General features: G+C 28.6%; 2 protein-coding genes across 2 annotated transcripts; one reads left to right on the plus strand and one right to left on the minus strand.

The window, feature by feature from the left end:
- Nucleotides 1–5,684: 5,684 nt before the first annotated feature.
- LOC130946056 (uncharacterized) lies at nt 5,685–7,429 on the plus strand. Its single transcript, XM_057874736.1, has 2 exons — nt 5,685–5,754; nt 7,104–7,429. The coding sequence occupies exons 1-2, from the start codon at nt 5,685–5,687 to the stop codon at nt 7,427–7,429; spliced, it is 396 nt and encodes a 131-aa protein (XP_057730719.1).
- Nucleotides 7,430–13,621: 6,192 nt separating this feature from the next.
- Nucleotides 13,622–17,742, minus strand: LOC130943703 (WAT1-related protein At5g07050-like). The gene is made up of 7 exons (XM_057871703.1): nt 17,402–17,742; nt 17,042–17,104; nt 16,826–16,942; nt 16,231–16,495; nt 15,440–15,601; nt 14,743–14,894; nt 13,622–14,147 (listed from the first exon to the last, which is right to left on the minus strand). Exons 1-7 carry the CDS (start codon nt 17,608–17,610, stop codon nt 13,865–13,867), a joined length of 1,251 nt encoding a protein of 416 aa, XP_057727686.1. The 5' UTR covers nt 17,611–17,742; the 3' UTR covers nt 13,622–13,864.
- Between the last annotated feature and the right edge of the window lie 2,672 nt (nt 17,743–20,414).

Below are 20,414 nucleotides of genomic sequence, written 5' to 3' on the forward strand. Positions count from 1 at the left end.
AAAGCTACAATCAAATGTGATTCCATATAATATTTAAGTTCTAGGCATTAACATTTACAATGATATAAAATCTATTACCGAATTTCAGCTAAGAATAATGATAGAAAAACATGTTGTTTTCACTCTTCAAATTTTTTCGTGGAGAAATTCTTGATCAAAGTGCTACGCATAAGCAAGAAGTTTTTTATTATCAATATGACAACAATGACTAAAGACTTTACTAAATAGAAAAGTACAATTTCAAAGGCCAGTTGGTATTGGTCCATAGCCACTATTAACATAACTTGGTAATAAATACAATAATGTCAAATAAAAAATTTATTTGCATAAAAAAATTTTATTTGACATCTTGAGGTATAGATGACCGGATAAAAACAAACTTACATAAAATTTGTCTCAAAATCCTGTTAATTTTTTTTCATCAATTTTATTTCTTTCTCATGTTTCTTTTATAACACCTTAATTTCTTGTTATAATTTTTGAGCAACTTCATTAGTTAAAGTATCTGAAGTAAATTTACCAAAATATGATTTATTACCCCACAATCATTAAAATGTTGGATCAAGTCCTAAACTAAGTATATAACCACTTCTGTATGTCACTTCCGAACACTTAGAATAAATATCTCCTTCCGAAGCAACATCAACATTATTAGATTGTTTATTAGATATTTGGCCATTATTCAACTTCTTTTCAATTAGTTTCCATACAAGACCAATTTATTGCTCCCTTAAAATCCATTGTGATCTATTTTTCAATAAAACATCTTTAGTCTTGTATTGTCCTAAATACATACCTCTATGTCACATTTATGATTTATGATTTTTTTATTTTTTTTCAGTTAATCTTTTTACCAATCTTCTTCACAAATTGAGATAGAAATTTTCTTTTACAAAATACTCAAGCAATTTTTTAGTAAATCATATTAAATTAAATTATAATCTATTAAGAGCAATAAATTCTTACTCTCATAATTTTAGCTATTTATTTTTTTCTCTTTGTAATAACATCTTCAGTTATTTATGTTTAACGGCATTATTAAAAGAGTTCTAGTTAAAATACCACAAAAACTAACAAATTTTATGCCTTCTTTTTTAATAAGTTGGCTGGATTATTGAATTGCACATCGATTCTCTTCTCACTATGTATGTTCCAAATGTCGTTAAGATAGGTCCGCGAACTCTCTTTCTTTTTCGGTAACCTAACAAAAAATACAATTTTTCAGCAAAAAGAAATCTAAAAATATAATAATATTAAAATTAGAACTATAATAATATCACCTAATATAATAATATTAAAAATCTAAATCTACACAAAATAATATAAAAGTTTAGTCCACAAAATAATATTAAAAATACAAATAGTTTGACAAGGAGAGCAGTACAACAACAATGCATGCACCTAGAAAAAGGAAAAATCTTTATCATTTTCTTCCATTGAAGCACTTTCTAGATAAATTAAATCCTCCAAAACAAATAGTTTTTTAATTTGTTACTATTTTTTTCATTGCTTGTTATCATTCAATTTATACATTCTCAGCTAAATTGAAAAAGGCTAATTGTAAAGTGGTAATGCACTGATAAAAATAAACGAGCAAATAAGTAAAGTATTCAAATACAATATCATCTCTAGATAACAAGATCAGTAACTTTATTAAGCAAAATTTAGAAATTTATTACATAAAAAATGTTGAGTATCGCCAAAAAAAGAAATATATTTACCGTCCAAAAAATCAGGTGGTATAAACTTTGTCGGTAATCGGTTATCATCAGATGTTTTCATCCGACGATAATTACTGTTGAATTGTATAGCAGATTACTGACCTGAAAAATTATTTGGTTATCGACGAATATTTTCGACAATAATATTGGTGCCACAATATCTTATTTTCTGCATTATTACTATCTAATTACTCTCTCGGTAAATCCGACGATAATATCAATTTTTTTTAAAAAAAATATTGTGACGCAATCTTTTAATATTTTCTTTTCAATTTTAATTTTTTATTTAAATTTATTTTTCACATAATTAGTGGTCAATTTATAAATAATAGAAACCAATTATGTAATATTAGATATCAAATGTTCAAATAAATTAAAAGTCAAATAAATCTAATAAATACAATGAAACAGTAAAACAAAACCCTAATCACTAAAGATCTCGGTAGTCGTCGTTGTCATTCCCGTGGTCCTATTGAGGCGGCGGAGAAGACGGTGATGTCTATGTCCCACCAGCAGGGTTGATGCCAGCAGCGTGCATCTGAGCCTGATACACTTCCATCTGAGCCTCCATCCGCTGAAGCCGCTCCAGCTATTCCCTCTACTCAGGGACGGACCTAGCCACTGAAGAAGGGGGGCACTTGCCCCCACTAGGTTTAAAAAAATTATATAAATTAATATATTTATTTTAATGTAATTTAGTTTTGTCCCACAAAAATTTATAAAATTTTATTTTGAGATTTATGTTAAAAGTATTTTTTATTAAATTTAACGTATAACAATATTTATTTTGTTAAATTTGATTTAATATCAAAATTAAAAATAAATAAATAAATTAACTAAATAAAAAAATTAATAAACAGTGATAATATAATTTTTTAAATTCAATCAACTCGTTAATTACTAAACTAAATCTCTATTTTTTTAAATATAAATAAAAATTATCAATATTTTTTGTCTTAAAAATTAGTTGAGATAAGAAAAAATAATATTTATCTATTAATTAATATTCTTTATTTTAAAATGATATAATATTTTTTAATTTTATCTTTTAAATAATCTTGCTTATAATAATTATTTTAGATTAAAAAGTATCTTATGTTATAAATATTATAAAAAATAAACTTCCTAATTCAATGTGAGGTAATTAATATTTAAAAATTATAATGAGTAATAGAACAATTGTTTAAAAGCATGAAAGTTAATTTTAATATATTAAAATATGTATATTTTTTACATAGTTATTTGATTATATTTATTCTTTTAGATAATTATTTACGCGATGATGAATGTAAAAGATATTTTTAAATTACAATACATAATTAAATAGTTGTATAAATTTTTTAATCTAACAGTATATAAAAATTAAATTAAAAAATATATAAAAAAATTAATTATTTCAAAAAGAAAGAGAGAAAAATAATTGTAAATTAAGTTTTCATTATTTGATATAAACTTATTTTTCATATATAGGTTTTTTTATGGTATTTATATATAATTATAGTTTCAAATTATAAATGCTAGTGTATTAATAGGCGCTAATGTGTCAATTGGTTCAATCTTTTATTATTAAATGTATATAAAAATACACAAAAATAAAATTAGTTATGATGAAAAATTATTTATAATTTAATTAAAATATTTTAAGTTTAAATTTTAGAAATAAAAATATTTTTTTATAAATTATATATAATAAATAGTATTTTAAGAATGAAAGTATTCACTAACTCTTTTTAAATTTTATATCTCTATTATATTTTTAATATAATTAATAATGTTCGACGAAAGTTATTTTAAGATATATATTTTTGCCCCCACTCTTAAAATTTTCTGGGTCCGTCACTGCCTCTACTCCAGCCTAAGGTCATTTGTGTCTGTCACGCATGTGAGAATCTCCTAATACCTCTCCCGAGTCACAGTCAACTCTTGAGCCTGTTCGTGAAGGCTGCGGGCCTCAAATAAATGCCTTCCTCGAGATCGACAGCTCGACTGGTGGTAGAGCGGACAATGGCCTCAACGTGGAAGTATGGAGGCTGCTGGCAAAAAATGAAGCCAGCCCGTATACGCTGTTCTTGTGTAGCCCTGAGATGGTCTCGTGCCAAACCGCATCGGGATTAACGACTGAAGTCGCAGATCCATTGGTGTTCTTCCCACTTTGTTGAGAGTGTTGAGTCGCGACGTCTAGTCTCTGCATGTAGGACTCTTGTAATTATGGTTAGGATGATAGCTGTATAGTTAATCTCTAATTTTATATCACAAGATCAGATGTTTACTCACATAATGATCCTGAGACCGTTGATCAACAAATCTCTCTTTGTTCTCCTTCAAAGTGTGGGTGTACTTGAAGGTCTCTGCCAATATTGCATCGCGATCCAACGACTTCAACTACATATGTTAGACTAAAACAAGTTATTAAGTTGCCTACTAATGATATGTCAAACAAATTAACTAAGTTAATAACAAAATTAGAGAAGTTACATACCAGCCTGGCCTTAGTTTTCATGAAGGTTGCTGAGCTGCCAGTATACTTAAACGACTTGGCTGATACCCTCAATACTAATTTATACTATACTAGTGGGATGATGAAGAATCAATTCTAGACGCTCAAAATTAGTTGTATCATTCTGGATTATGGTTTGTTTTCTATATTACGAAAATTTTATAAATTGATTTATGCTTTCAAAATCAAATATACTAGAAGCGAAAAATAAATAAATACCATCTGTATTTTTGTCAGAGGTTATATTGATTTGAATTATTTATAATATAAATAACTTTATTTCAAAATTTCAAAGTCAGTTGTAATTTGAGTCACTTTGAACTACTAAAACTTTTCAATACTCTTTTTTTAATAAGGGTATTTTGTTCCACAATATGAGAGAGTACACAAATAATGAGTTTTTGTATTTAACCAAGGTTTAAAAAATTTGGACAATTCTTAAAAGAAGAAATTATTTTGAAAAAAAACTAAAAAAAAACAACAGAGAAGAAGAAGAAAAAAATCTTATCGAACACTCTGAAAATACGAAATAGCAGTGAAGAAGAGAGATTTCAATCTCAGCTCAGGTCAGCTACCAACATAATAAGTAAGAAAATATATTTTAAAATATATTTATGTATAATAGAAACTTGATAGCTGAATAGATTTGATGAACTATTAATCTATTGGTGATAAAGTTAGTGTCCTTGGAGGTCTTGCTCAACACGAACACAACATCATCAAATTTCAAAACAAAATCTAATTACGTAACAGAATTGATTTCATCCACTGGCTTAGAAGGATTATGTAACAGAATTGATTTCATCACTAGTAAAAGTGAAGGTTAGAGTTAATCATCATAAAAACTTTTTCAAGAATGAACAGAGCATTTCACTATTGTAGAGGTACCATCAGTGCCAACTAGAAAAAAATATACAATATATTAGTTAGCCATAGTTATTTGATAATGATATATAAATGGCATACCTTGTTTTGTTCCTTAATAGTTGGTATAGCAAAATAAAAATGATACTAAAACTACAGAAGAAAAATTGTAGCAATCTTAACAATAAATAAGGGCCTTCAAAAAAGTACAATAATTTGCTACAGAAAAAGATAAAACCAAAAATGAAAATTCGGGTTTCTGAATATTCAAACCAAACAATTAATTGAGAAAAAAAATTCAACTGCTGTAATTAAAATTATAGGAATCGACAATGTACAAATTACAAACTAAGTCATTGTTACCTACAATTCGACAAGTACCAGTACAAATAAAAAAAAAATATGTTGAAAGGGAAAAGTAGCGATTGTTACCTACTTCAAATGACGGCCATGGAGGGCAAGTTGAGTGATGGCAACAACAACAAAATTTTGCTGAATTTCAGAATTAGCAAAAATATAAAATAAAAAAAATAAAGGGAGAACATCTACCGGCGGCGGTGTAAGCAACAGAAGTGTAGTGTTGCGAAGGTGAGAAATTGCCAATGGCAGAGCGAAAAAGAAAAGAGCCAAATGCAGTGACAGCGTCGTTCGCGAAGGAGGCGTTGCTACCAGGTTTGGAGATACGTTGGTGGAGGAGGTGCCTTTGCTCGATCTGAACTGCGGTGGTGAGGGAGGCAGCAACGGCTACGGTTAGCTGTTTCAGCGGTGAGCTTAAGCTTTCTTTGAATCTTCGAGACCTAGCTTTCTCTGAATCCCTTATGACATGTGGTTTAGGTTACACTCCCTCCTTATCTCACTTGACAATTGTTATAAAAAAAATTATTTTAATAAAAATAATACTAACCATAACTCTATGGCCACTAAAAATTTTTCACTAAAAAAGATTTTTCTTGTCTTTATTAGAGGCAATAATAACAATTGCCACTATAATATAATTTTAATAAGAATAATACTAGGCATAATTTTATGGCCATTAAAAATTTTTTACTAAAAAGAAATTTTCTTGTATTTATTAGTGACAATAATAATAATTACCATTATAATATATAATAATAATAACAAATATATAATTGCCGCAAAAACATAACTTTAATTAAGAAATTAGTGACCATTATGTTATTGCCATTAAAATTTGTTGCTAAAACATATTTTTCTTGTAGTGGATAAGGATTGAACTTATTCAGTTGGACGTGACTGAAAGAATGAAATATCTCTGTGTTGCCGTCCATAAGTCACACCCGCAACAAGTTCTCCGTTTTGAATTGATGGATTAAATATGAGAACACAATAGGAAAGAGAAGGAAGCTTGAAAACAATGAGAGCAAGCACGAGAAACACAGAATGTGGCATGCTCGGAGCCCAGAGGTGGAGGTCGAAACGGAAGACGAGGACTGTAGTAATGATGATGAAGAATGAAACTTGGTAAGTATGGTTTTGGTCCCTAACATTGAGGATCAGAATCGAAACCGTTCCCGATGTAATTTTTTATTTAGAATCATCCTTAACGTTTTTTTCGTATTAAAATCGTCTTTTTTAATAAAATTTTTTCTAAATGACAAAAATGCCCCTTTTTTCCTAATTCACTCCACCAGTTCAGTCTTCTTCTTCTTCTCCACCGGGTCACTCTTCTTCTCCATTAACAAAATTCAAAACTACAAATCTTTTTTCTTTCATTAACAAAATTTAAAACTACAAATCATTAAATACAATTAACAACAATAACAACAATCACAAATCCTTACAAAATTAGAAATTGCGATAAACAACATCAAATTCTTCAAATCCAACCACAACAACCACATTCAGAATTAAAGAAAAAACAAAAAGAATAAAAAAGCAACAGCATCCAGAAGCAATCCAGAAACAACATCTGAAGCAATCCAACAACAACAACAATAGATTCAGATTAAAAAAAATAGAAAATGAAAAAGCAACAACAATCCAAAACAAATCAAATTCAGAAATTAAAACAAGAACTCAAGCAGAAGCAGATGCAGAAAGTACTCAAGCAGAAGCAAAAAGTAGAAGACGAAGCAGAAGATGCAGAAGCAGAGCAGACCCAGAAGATGCAGAAGCAAACCCAGAAGATGTAGAAGCAGAAGAAGCAGAAACAGAGATTGAAGCAAGAAGTAGAGACGGCGAGGAGCAGCGGCGAGGTGGCGTGAAGCAGTGGCGAGAACGTGTCAGTGAGGAGCAGCGGAGCGGAAGCCGAGGCTCTCTCCCTGGCAGAACCACCGTACCGGAGCAGCGGAGTGGTCGAATCGGCGGCGACGGCTCAGCGGCGTAGTCTCCCAAGGACGACGCGACAGTGGCGGCGGCGAGCCCTAGCGGCGTGGTCTCCTTTTCCTCTTCTCTTCTCCCCCGTCGCAGCCCCTCTCTCCTTTCTTTCGGCGACGGCGACGACAGCTCCAAGTTTCGCCGGCGCTCCCCCCTTCCCCTTCCCCCTCCCCCTCTTCCCTTCCCCTTTCCCCTTTCCCTGCCTTCCCCTCCCCTCCCCCTTCGTATACCCTTTTCTTCCCCTTCCCCCCACGCGTTTTCTTTTTTTCTTTTTTTAAATTTTATAACTTTTATTATTAAAATAGGAATAGGGGTAGTTTAGGAATAACATAAAAATTTTTATTAAAAAGGACAATTTTAATACGAAAAAAAATGTTAAGGATGATTCTAAATAAAAAATTACATCGAGGACGGTTTCAATTCTGAGCCTCAACATTAGGAACCAAAACCATACTTACCCCTTTTATTTTGCTTGTGGTTAGTTATTTTCTTTCTTTTTCTTCTTTTTATTTGGTTCTTTTTTCTTTCTTTCTTTTTCTTTGTACCTGGTTTTCTATTTTTTTTTTTATTTATCTTAGTTGTTTAAAACTTGTGTACTTGTTCCTCCAGTAATTTGCTTGTTTAAAGAGAGTTTTCTAAATGAAAGAAATTGAAAAAAAAATCAACATGAAAGTAGTGGTTCTTAGAAGTGTGGTCACATTTAATAGACCGAAGGTATATGAGTGAATCTTGCAAAAAAAGGAGATAGAATCCCCAAAAACTAAGTTCTAAAGGAATATTATGAGAATCCAACCTCCAACCCTTTAAAGAGAAAAGAAGGTGAAAAGATCGAAAAAATAGAAAAGCAATAAGGCTCTAAGTATCGACGACTAGAGCCCAATTATGTGTCTGTGATGCTTATGTATCAAGGAGAGACTTAGGTAAGTAAATCTGAGGGGTGCATCATTACCCGATAACTTGAGCCAACTGACTTGGAATTATCGATTGAAAATCTATATTAAGAGTTTCCTTCAGACAAAACATTTAGAGTCCAAAGAGGCTCTGAATATCTATGTCTGGATGAATGATTTTCTAATTATGTGCTTGTGATGTTGATTGTGTCGAGGAGAGGCTTGAATGATTAGATTCGATGGGTGTTTTATCACATGATAACCGAGCTAACTGACTCGAGATTATCGATTGAAAACCTATATTAAAAAGTCGCCTTGAGACAAAATACTTAGAGTAAAAACTTCAAGTGTCTTCTCCGGATAAAAGAAATTGCTATGCCTTTTTAAAAAAGTGAACTGCTTCAAAGGTCATAAAATAAAAGATTCTCATAATATAATCTAGATTTGAATTTTTGAATATTCTTAATTCTTGCATCAAGATTCATCAAGATAATAAATGTGTACATGTGATCATAAAGATGATTATAAACCCCACTTACTTTCACTTGGATTTAAATTCACAAACTCTTCAATTCTTATCATTAAGATCATCTTTGTTTACTTTTCTTTTTGCTTGAGGACAAGTCAAATTTTAAATTTGATGTTGTGATGCCGTGACATTTTTAGTAGCTTTTGGATATCTTTTTAGTAGTTTTTTTATATTTTAATCAAAATTCTTATGTTTTCGATGAAATTTTCGTATCTAATCATATGTTTGGAGTTGTTTTAAAATTATTGTATTTTCAGGATTTGTTTTTAAAATAATTAGAATAAAAAAATTAACAAAAAAAATATAAAGTGAACTCCCAGGAAAAAAAGAGAAGTTCACACTAGACTTTAAAGATCTGAAGTCTAGCACTATCCATCCAAGCCTAGCGCCCAAAGCTGGTGCCAAGCGCCTTCGACAAGGCTGAAGGTTGTGGTAGGCTTAGAGAAGGGGGGGTTGAATCTATACCTTCCTTTTAAGTTGCTGTTATGACCCTTTTAAAACAAATTTGCAATTTTGATTCTGTTTGAACTCAGCAGCGGAAATTTATGAGACAATTTATTTTTGTCTCATGAATATCAGAAAACAGAACACAGCAGAGAAAAGAAAAGCTAACACCAGCAAGTATCCTGGTTCGGTTGCCTTGTGCTATGCAACCTACATCCAGTCTCCTCCACAACTATGGAAGAATTTCACTATAGTTAAAAGTATTACATACACCAATAACACAGGATTGACCCAATCCTTTCATACTCAAGTTCTAACCTAACTTGACATTGGCTATGCTAATACCTAACTATACCTCTTAGTGCTAACCCAACTAAGAAAGGGATACCTTTCAGGTACAAGATACAAGACACTTAACCAACCTAAAGAAATCAGAAAATAACTCTAGGCTTTTCTCTCAAGTGTATCTCTCAGCCTTTTTTCACTCATGGCTTTTTCTCAAGCTTTCTCACAATGCCTTTTCTCTCAAGAAATTACAGAAAGATAAGCTTAGAAAATTACATTTCAATCAGTAAAACATGAAGGAGATTGACTTCATCAACAGCCTCTGTGCTATGCGAAAAACCAGATTAGCAAGCCTCTGATTCAGTTCTTCATACTGGCGGAATGCACCTTTGATTAGGTTACACTGTCCAGTTAGTTGAACTTCTTCAAAGTGCTCTCTCAGAACAAACACCTCAGGTTCACTGGTTTTCTCTCCTTGATTCAGGATGAACAACAAGCTACTCTTTATCTCCTAGCATGTTCCTTGGTTCTTCCTCCAAGGTCAACATCTTGAGCCTTGAGCTTCACCAACCACAGATTCACTTTTTCTCCTTAATCATCAAAGTATAACCTTTCCTTCTGACTTTTCCAACTTGACCGAAAGCCACAAAGGAGTAACCGAAATTGTTTTCCAATGGTCAACCAAATCTGAACCCTTGAACACCAACTTGGTCCCCAAGTTTTGATTAAGACCGTAGATACACAGCAGAATAGGGCAGAGAGCAACTTTCCCTTCAAAGCCATTTTCGGATAGAGCAGAGAGTAGGGAAGAAAGGATGAAGATCTGATGCATGCAAGATGATATGGTTTACCTTTCTTAAGCTTGATTTAGCTTGGGATTTCTGTTTTAGCTTCTGTGCTTCAAGCTTCAACTCTCTCTCTCTTGCTTCTTTGGTTAATGGCTTATGGAAGAAGCTTTTCTTCTCTTTCTCTTTCTTGCTTTTTCTGAAATCTTGATGTGACTTGATTAGAAGGAAGAAGAACGTTGCTTTTAGTTAAGCAAGAAAGAGGGAATTTCAATTCTGAAACTAGTTCGGGCTTGGATCGGGTATTATTATGCATGGCCCGATTTAATTTCTTTGGTTTCTTCCTTTGCTTTTGCTTGGGCTCTTTATTTTGCTTTCAGCCCAATATTCTTTGCTGAATGCCTTTTATTCTATTTGGGCTATTAACATTTGGCCTGCAACAATAAACAATTAGTTAATAAGTAGATATAATTAATCAACACTAATTATTTATTTTGCTCAAAAATAATGTTTGTCATCATTAATTAATTTAGTTAATTTCTTAACTCAACAAAGGCCTAAGGCCAAGTACCCAATTTCCTAAGCTGGCACCCAACCCCAGAAAAGTCCAATACATTGGGCGCCCAACGCTAAATTCCAGAGTCCAACTTCAAGTAATTTTTCACTCCCAGTGGCCCAAAATTACATTCAAATTAGGCGCCAATCACTCAAGCCCAGCGCCAAGACCATGAGCCTCTCTCAGAAAGCTCTAATTCAACCCGAATACTCAAGATTCGAATGATTAGTTAGTATTAACTTCGTCTAGAAAGATGAGATTTGGTTTTAAGATTTAGTTTTGGATTAAATTTGAATTATTGTTTTAGCTATCTTATCATTTCAAAGATAAAATTAGACTTTGTTTTTTAATTTGAATTCTAGATAGGACTTAAGATATAAATAAGTGAACACATGGTTCACTGGGACGAAAAACTAGATTCATCTAACATCTCATTAGTTTTAGTTTGCTTTCTTCTTTATCAAGAGTAACTAAACCTAGCTCTTTTATTAAGGGTTTAGGAGCTTTGTTTGATTTTTTATGGATTGGTAATCTAATTGTTTCGATTTATGCATTTATAACTTTTTCAAGTTTGGGTCTCATTCTTCATCTTTAATGGTTAGAAGTATTGAAAAATATTCTAATTCTGTCTTGGATTCTATTATTACTTTAGAAAATTTAATATCAGAATTAGTTTGAAACTCTTTCTCAAAATTTTTAATTTGACTAGGAATAATATTTTAAAAGTTGTGCGGCGTTAAATCGAAATTGTGCTTAACCTCTTTTCTTGGTTAGTTAACCAAGAAATTGGCGATTAACTAAGTTAAGAGAAATTGAATTGCCAAGAAATTGGAATTCGATTATATATGATTTGTTGTGAAAATATTTTTGCATGAATCAAAGTGAAGAAACATGAGAATTTTCTTTTCTGAAAGTTAAACATCTCTAAAACCTTTAACATTCTTTGTTCACGATTTTCTTTCTTCAAATTTATAAACATTCATTCACACAAAACACTCTTTTTTATTGTTCTCCATCTACTCAAGATTCACATCCTTCTTCTTCTTGCAAAGATTCAATCGATCTAATTAAAAGATTCAATTAAAAATTGCTTGATTCAATCCTTTAATCCTTACGAGAACGATATCCACTCACCTTAGTATTACTTGGTTCGAGCTATCAAGTTTTTGGCTCATCACTCCTCACCAATAGTTGTCCCCAACAACCATCATTGTCCTTCCAAACATTATTGTGCACTGTGCCACTGCCAATTAGAGCATCTCCAATAGGTGATTCCCATTCAACTTTTTTCTGACACTTTGAGAAACTTACCGTTGAAGAAGCAGAAAAACAAGTTTTCTCATGGAGTTCAAAGTAGAGGAGTCCTTGCTCAGAGGGACTCAAGGACAACCAATGATAACTTGCCACATGGCAAGTTACCTTTTAAATAAATAATTAAATGAAATTATAATTAAATAAATAATTATATTAAATAATTAAATTATAATAAATATTATATTAAATAATTAAATAATATTTAAGTTAATAATAATTATAATAATTAATTAAATTAAATAATTATAATTTTATTTAATTAATAATTTATAATAATTATTTAAATAATAATTAATTAAGTAATTAAATTATAATTAATTTATTAATAATTATAATAATTAATTAGATTAAATAATTAATTTTTTAATTAATAATTTATATTAATTATTTATATCATAATTAATATTTATATTATTATATTAAATTAGTCGTTGTAAAACTAACCGTTATAAAATTAGCCATTATTATGTGTAACTCCGCATTATATATTGTATATTATTATTATATATGAATTTATTTAATATTAATCTCTTTTAATAGTGAATTATTTTTAAATTTATAAATTTAAATTATATTATTGAAAAAATTAATTACATTAATTTCAAATATTTTAATTAATTAATTAAGTGGGACCACAATAGGAACTAAAGTTAGTTCCTCCTAATGAAAAAGAAAGAGATGTTTTGAGTTCCTATTTACTGTTTATGACGCAAAAATTAATGTGGAGTTACTTTTTATGATAGGTGGACCATAAACAAAAACTAGGATGAGTTTTCTATTAGAAATGGTCTTAGGTTCTCTACATTCCATCTCTCTTCTGTCGTCAACTTCTCCTCACTGTTCTCTTTTTCCCTCTGTTGTCACCGTTGCTGCCACCACTGTGCCACCGTGTCCAAGTTGTCGTCTCCACCATTGCATGCTCTTTTTACTCTACTTGCCAAGTACGTCATCCTTTTCCTTATTTTCCTTCCTCTTCCTTTTTTTTTTAATGAAAATTCTAAACCTAAATCCTTTTTATGGTGGTAGCCACCTCTATCGCTATTCTCATCATTGTCACTGACAGTAAATTCGACGAAAATAATATTACTGTCATATTCTAATAAGAAATTCAATGATTTTGAGTGGATCTTTTGAAGTGTATATATACTAAGTTACTCACATTTCCAATAACATTTAATTTATAATAATTACATATTCTCAAAAAACTTAAAATGAATGGAATGTCACATACGAGTATATACCGGGAAAAGTGGTACCACTAACTATAATGGACTCTGAATCAGGGTTCAGCTATTGTGCCACAATAATCACATAATCAAAGAGTAGATAGATAATTAAAGGTGGAAATTAACTAAAAAATAAACAAAGATCGAGAAGGAGAAATTAAAAACATGATTCTCTTATACATATCGATTAGTTGGAATCTCACAAGAGTCATATAATTATTTGTTGATACAAATAATAACAAAACCAACAACGTAACATCCTTTTTACATACAATAATCCTTGGTAAAAGGAAAATTAAAATTGCTACAAGTAAGGTAACAAAGTTGTTGGTAATTTTTTCCTGGGCTGATGAGAAATAAAAAAAAAGGGTTAACATTTCCTACTCAACATTTTTTTTAACTTTAATTTTAAGCCTTTATTTATTTGTCTCTTGGTTAGTCATGCTTATTACAACCGAAGAGGAGTGCTTCTCCTTGTTGACTTCTTCTTTGTGATCAAAATTTTCTTGGGTGCAATGATCTACTGTGGCATCATTATTTTTTGAGTCTTCATTTCCAAAATTTTGAGCACTACCTTTTGTAACAGGCAAATGTATATCATTATCATCATGATGTCCCATTTTGGTTTCTATTTGTTCTTTGTGCTTTCCCCATAGAACAGAGTATAAGCCTATTACAATCAAGATGGAACCAACCACACTGCATCCATAAAATAATTAAATAAATAAATAAATGATGACAAATTCAAAGGCTGCAATGAGAGAAATTGTTGTTGTTTTGATTTTGATATATAAAGCAAAAGGTTGATTACTAAATACTAAAATTATCTTTTCAATGAATTAGTATGATTTATATACTAGAATACATTTTTTAAAAAGTACTGACAATGAACCATGTTAGAGTTCTTCCTTTTTTTTCTCTTTATTTAAAAAAAAAAAGTTTAATTATATTGGGAATACCGTTGATATACTATATGCATGCATTGAATATAAGTTTTATTAGAAAAATAATAAATTTCCATATATTAAAAGCGTTTGGAAAAAGTTTAACTATTGGTAATATTTTAAAAACACTCACAAATTATATTAAATTTTTAATTGTGTATATTTATGCAATGAGCTAATAATCTAGAAAGCATAGTGCATATGTACTTTGCATATATGCTTATATGAACTAGCTAGTGCATGCATATATAATAAGCTAGAAGATTATATTCAAGAATAGAATTTCTTTTTATTATTTTATTATATGTTTCAATCAGCAATTAATATAATTCAATTAATTAATTAATTACCCTCCAAGATAAATTTGCTCAGCAAGGATGAAGGAGCCCATGATGGCAACAATGATCATCATAAGAGGGCTAAAGGCAGTTGCAAAGACGGGTCCCTTCTTCTTAATTACCAACCCTTGTACATAGTATGATATACTTGATGTCACAATACCCTAATAAATATATTCAAAGAATAAAAGATATATATTAGGCCTTTCAGGAAACCCATTAATCTTTTATAATATAGTTGATGATGAGAATGAATATGCCTAAAATAAAAAAAAATAAAAATCCATATATAATTAATCAATTCATTATATATTAGTATAATATTTTGTAAGCCAATTAACAAACTCAACCATCAATTCACAGATATTAATTTAAATAAAATATATTTTTTGTCTTTAATATTTATAATATTTTTAAAATTATTCTTAATATTTAATTTTTTTAGTTTTGTCTTAAACGTATTTAATTTGTATCAAAATTATTTTTGAATATTAATTTTATTTAAAATTTTAAAAATAAAATTAAAAACATTCAAAGATAATTTTAATATAAATTAAAAATATTAAAAATAAAATTAAATAAATCGAAAATATTAAGAATAAAATTGAAAAAAATTAAACGTGCAAGTATTAATTTTATCTTCTAAATGGCTAAATCTTAAGTTTATGAAATTTAAATTGAAAATAAGATTTGCGCTTATTATTCTTACAGCATATGCTGCAGCAAGTAAGTTCATGTCCCAGCCAATTCTCCAAACAGAAGGATTGTGTTCCATAACAAAAGTAACTGCAGTAGCTTGAAGAGTTCCTATGAAGCAGATAAGTGATGTTAGGCTTAGTTGGTGATTCTTGTACGTTTGTATAGCTTTGGCCTGTCCAATAACATCCAACATAAATGTTAATAAATATGCATGTGCACCAAAAAAAAAAAAAACCTTTAAAAAGTATTATTGGTACATTATTTTCCATTTTAAAGTTATGTTTAGGTGACTCTCATGACTCATTTATAATATTCACTTTTTTTTTTTAAATTGTGTCTTTTATTTAAAAGTTGCGTTTATATTCATCTTCTATCTCAATAGAGATGGATATTTTTTTTTTCACTTTCAATAAATAAAAAAAATACAGAAATTCTAAATTAAGTTTTTATATCTGTTGTTTTTGTATTTCTATTGACAATATTTATATTAACTCAATTCTTTTAGTTTAGTAATTTAATAACATACCATAAATGTTTGATAACAAAAATAAATTAATTAAAATTTATCGTAGTTAGTATTTATTAATTATTATAACAATTAATGAATGGTAAATAAAATAAATTTTGACTATTTTTTTGTCTTTCTAATATTACTAACAACTTATTTTATTCTATACTTTTAAGTTTTAAACATTGACGACTATATAATTGATGACTAAAAATAATAAATTCTGATAATTCTCTAACATTTCTCTTTTTATAAAAATGAGTATAATATTTTTTATTTCAATGACGTCTTACTTGTAGAACAAAGAGGGAAGCCCAGGCAAGGGTAGCAATGATGAGGAAAGTGCATCCTAAGAACCAATCTCTTTCGGAGGAACCTTTGGAGGTTGTTGATGATGAAGAATTGGCGTTGTTGTGATGAGTTTCTCTATGTTTGGCCCATACCAATTCCATGATAGGTCCTTTGTATAATGTCATCAACATCGCCCCACCAACTGTCACTAATGTTCCCACTACCTTAGCTTGACATCTCACTTTCTTCATGTCTATCTTTTCCATCCTTTAATTCATTTTCATATACATAATCAATAATATATAACACAATCCAAAGCAATACTCAGTATTAAGCACAATTTAATTTTGATGTATTGGTACTATAAATGGTTGTTATGTTATTAAAGATATAATTATTTATATTTTTTTATCAATTTAAATTTTTAAGAAGAGTAAATTATAACAGTAAAATTATATTTATTTGTTTAGATGATTATTTATATAATTAAATAATTATTTTTAATAATATAATATTATATAATTGAATATATACGTGCAAAATTGTTAATAATTAAGAAACAAATAAATAAAAGGTTTTGGTTAATTTAATTATTACCGGCATATAACTGCCATAACGAAAGTCATGGCCGGAAGCATGTTGCTCATTGCACATGAAAAGGTTGGGGATGTAAGCTTCAACCCAGCATAGTAAAAATTTTGATCAATCACTGGCCTGTTATGTTGTTAAACAAATACAATTATAAATTCATGATCTAATAGAAAATAATATTTGTCATGATACATATATAGACATTAAAATTAATGGACTAACCCAAGCAGAGCTAGAATGAAAAGTTGCATGAAAACTGAGAATGTTATCTTTGGTTGACCTTTCCTGAAAAATTGAAACAATAATAACGACTAACAACAATTAGTAATAATTAAGAAATAACACACATATATATTATTTTTATTATAATAAAAAAAAAATCATTTTGATTATTGAAAGATGGCGATTTTGACAAAATAAAACTAGAAAATATAAATAATAAAATAATTTTAAAAATATGTTCTGTTTGACGAACTGAACCAAATATCTAGTTAATTTATCTAATAATAATAATAATAATAATAATAATAATAATAATAATAATAATAATAATAAAGAAGGTAGGAATTAAGATATTATTACCTTTCAAAAATAAAGGCAAATGGGGCAATGCTAGCAGCTGCAAAGGCATGGCGATAAGCAACAAGAACATAGTGGCTCATGCCTTGATTAAGAGAAAGCTTAGTAATAACATTCATGCCAGCATATCCAAATTGTAATGACATCATTGCAAAATACGGTTTTGAGCTCTCTATCAATTTTCCACAACTTCCAACCTTTTCACTCCCCATTTTTCTTCTTCTTTCTTCTTAATTACAAGAATAATAAGAAGAGAAATAAAAGGAGTAGTGTTAGGAAGAACACACGATTACTATTGAACAAGAATATAACAAGTTTTGGTGTTTCTTCCTAAGACTTAACATGCCATGCCTCCTACTATTTATATATGCCTTTGGATTGAATAGTCCACGTCATATGCATGTTCACGTCTCTCAACCTTTGGTGGGGTGATTAGGGACATCTTTTTAATGGGGGGCACCTCAACATGTTAATGTTTACTTAGAAAAATACGAAACGAGGTTATTAAAGGTTATAACATTGGAATGGAAGGTGATATCTAATAATTAAGCATTATTAAATAATAATCTTTTTGCTAGAGAATAAAACAGCCAAATCAATAATAATAATGATCATCATGCTTTAGCTAAATGATGCCTTGTCAGCATTAAATAATATATGTTGCTACCTATATATATATAATTATACTTAAGAGATCAAATATTCTTCACTACCATATAAATAATGCATAATCATGCATCCTTATTGAAATATCATATATGAACTCAAATTATATATATTCTTGTCTTGTTATTAGTGTGATACATCACTTGGACATGAGAGACATTATAACTTTAGAAAAAATTGATATATTATATATATATCAACTGATATATATATATATATATATATATATATATATATATAAACATTTCAAGTGCACCGGAAATACCGGTGCATCAATTGTTTTAACCGTTGATCTGAATTATAAAAAATATATATAATATATATTAATTAAAATCAACGATTAAAACAACTGGTATACAAGTACTCCCCGATACACTTAAAATATTTCCTATACGATGAACTAAACAATCAACTACATTTAATATTTTCTCAGTATAATTTTTAATATTCATAAGAATTCTTTTCTGTCTTATCATGCATCTAAAGAGATCCCACTTCTTTGACTGAGGATTGATCTCATAATGCAAGTTGATTTCAAAACATAAAAAATATTTTGTTAATAATTGTAAGAGATATATTTTTTAAATAATTATAAGAGATATAATCGTTTAATTGTTCCTTTAGCTACTTATTAATTTAAGTTTTCAGAACAAATAATTTCATAATAGATTATTAAAATTTTATGACTAAAAAATTTAGAGTTTATTTTTTTATTTTAATAAAAAAATAAATTAAGTATAATACAGATAAAAAGAAAAAATTTTATACAAAATTTAGATAAATCCTTAAAAAAGAGGTTCTTGTGTTAAAAAATATATTAAGATATATAATTTATTTTTTTAAATATATTTTATCTTTTAACTTAAATATTTGAAATAAATAATTTCATAAAAAAATAATGGATATAACTTTTAAAGTAAACATGATTATATTGGTCCGAAGATCCTCCAATGAATTGTCCCTCTTTGGGATAACAACAATGGCGAGGTAATCACATAGAACAAATTGTTGATATGGATTCCAAATTTCCATTATTATATTGATCTCAAATCGCCATCAAACGGCCAAATGAAGTTTTAGTATTTAATTATTGAGAAAGGATTGGAAGTGCTAAATAATTTTCTCAATTATTTTTTTATTTTAAAATATTTTTTTTAATTTTATACTTTTAAAAATATTTTTTATTTTTGTTTCTTTTAAGTATTAAGAGCATTATATTTTAGGCACACCATTATTAAGACTCTCAGTCATTTAATTATATGTTAAATTGGTACGCTTAGCTTGGTTTCTATATAAAGAAATATAAAAAACGGTAATATTAGGGAGATAAAAAAAAAGTCAAAATTTGCCTTATTTTAAATTTATTAATTGTCGCGTCATTAATTGTTGCGACAATTAATGAATGTAAAATAAAGTAAATTCTAATTGTTTTTGGTTGATTTTCTTTTTGTTACTAAACATTTCTATATCAAAAATATAGACATGGCAATTGTGACAATAAAAAAAGAAAGATAATAATTATTTTAATAAAATATTTTGTATGAAAATTAATTAAATTGTCAAAAAATATATTTAGAGGTATTCTCATTGACATTTGGTAATTATTAAACTAATTGCTCAATGGTAAAGTAATTATTAAAAAGCATTATTTACAATATATTTTGATATTTAGTAATTACGTTGGTAAAAAATATAATATATGAACAAAAGTATTGACAAATAGTTTTTGATAATTAATGACCTACAGTATAATATTGCTTAATAATTTTTTGGTATTGTAATAAGAATGGGACGGAGATGTCCATTCTCATGCAGTATTCATATTTTTAAAAAAGGAATAATAATTAATGAATGTTAAAATTGATTCCCCTCATACATATATAAATAGAGGTATTTGCCTCTGAAAAAAAAAACAAATAATAAATCAAAAATCAATTCTCTCTTTTCTTTAAGCAATATTTCTCTTTCTCATTTTATATATATATATATATATATATTCCTCTCTTATATTATATATTACATCATATAATATTAAGTGAATAGATAAATTTCTTATATTATAATGAAATACGAACATATTTATATTTTTATATTTATATTTATTTCTCTTATTTATTTATTTATTTTACAACATTTGGCAATAATATACAGAATTATTCTTTGTCAATACTAAATATACTCTTTTTCTTTAAGAATTAATAAACATACTAAATATTCCACTAGAATAGTAATTTGTAGTAATCATTAGAGTTTTTGTTACTTGTGATTAGATATATGGAAAAGTAATCATTAGAATTTCATTATTTTAGTAATCTTTTTTTTTTTTTAATTCAGCAGAATTCTCTGACTC

This window comes from Arachis stenosperma, chromosome 8, assembly GCF_014773155.1.
Source record: "Arachis stenosperma cultivar V10309 chromosome 8, arast.V10309.gnm1.PFL2, whole genome shotgun sequence".
Lineage (NCBI taxonomy): Eukaryota > Viridiplantae > Streptophyta > Magnoliopsida > Fabales > Fabaceae > Arachis > Arachis stenosperma.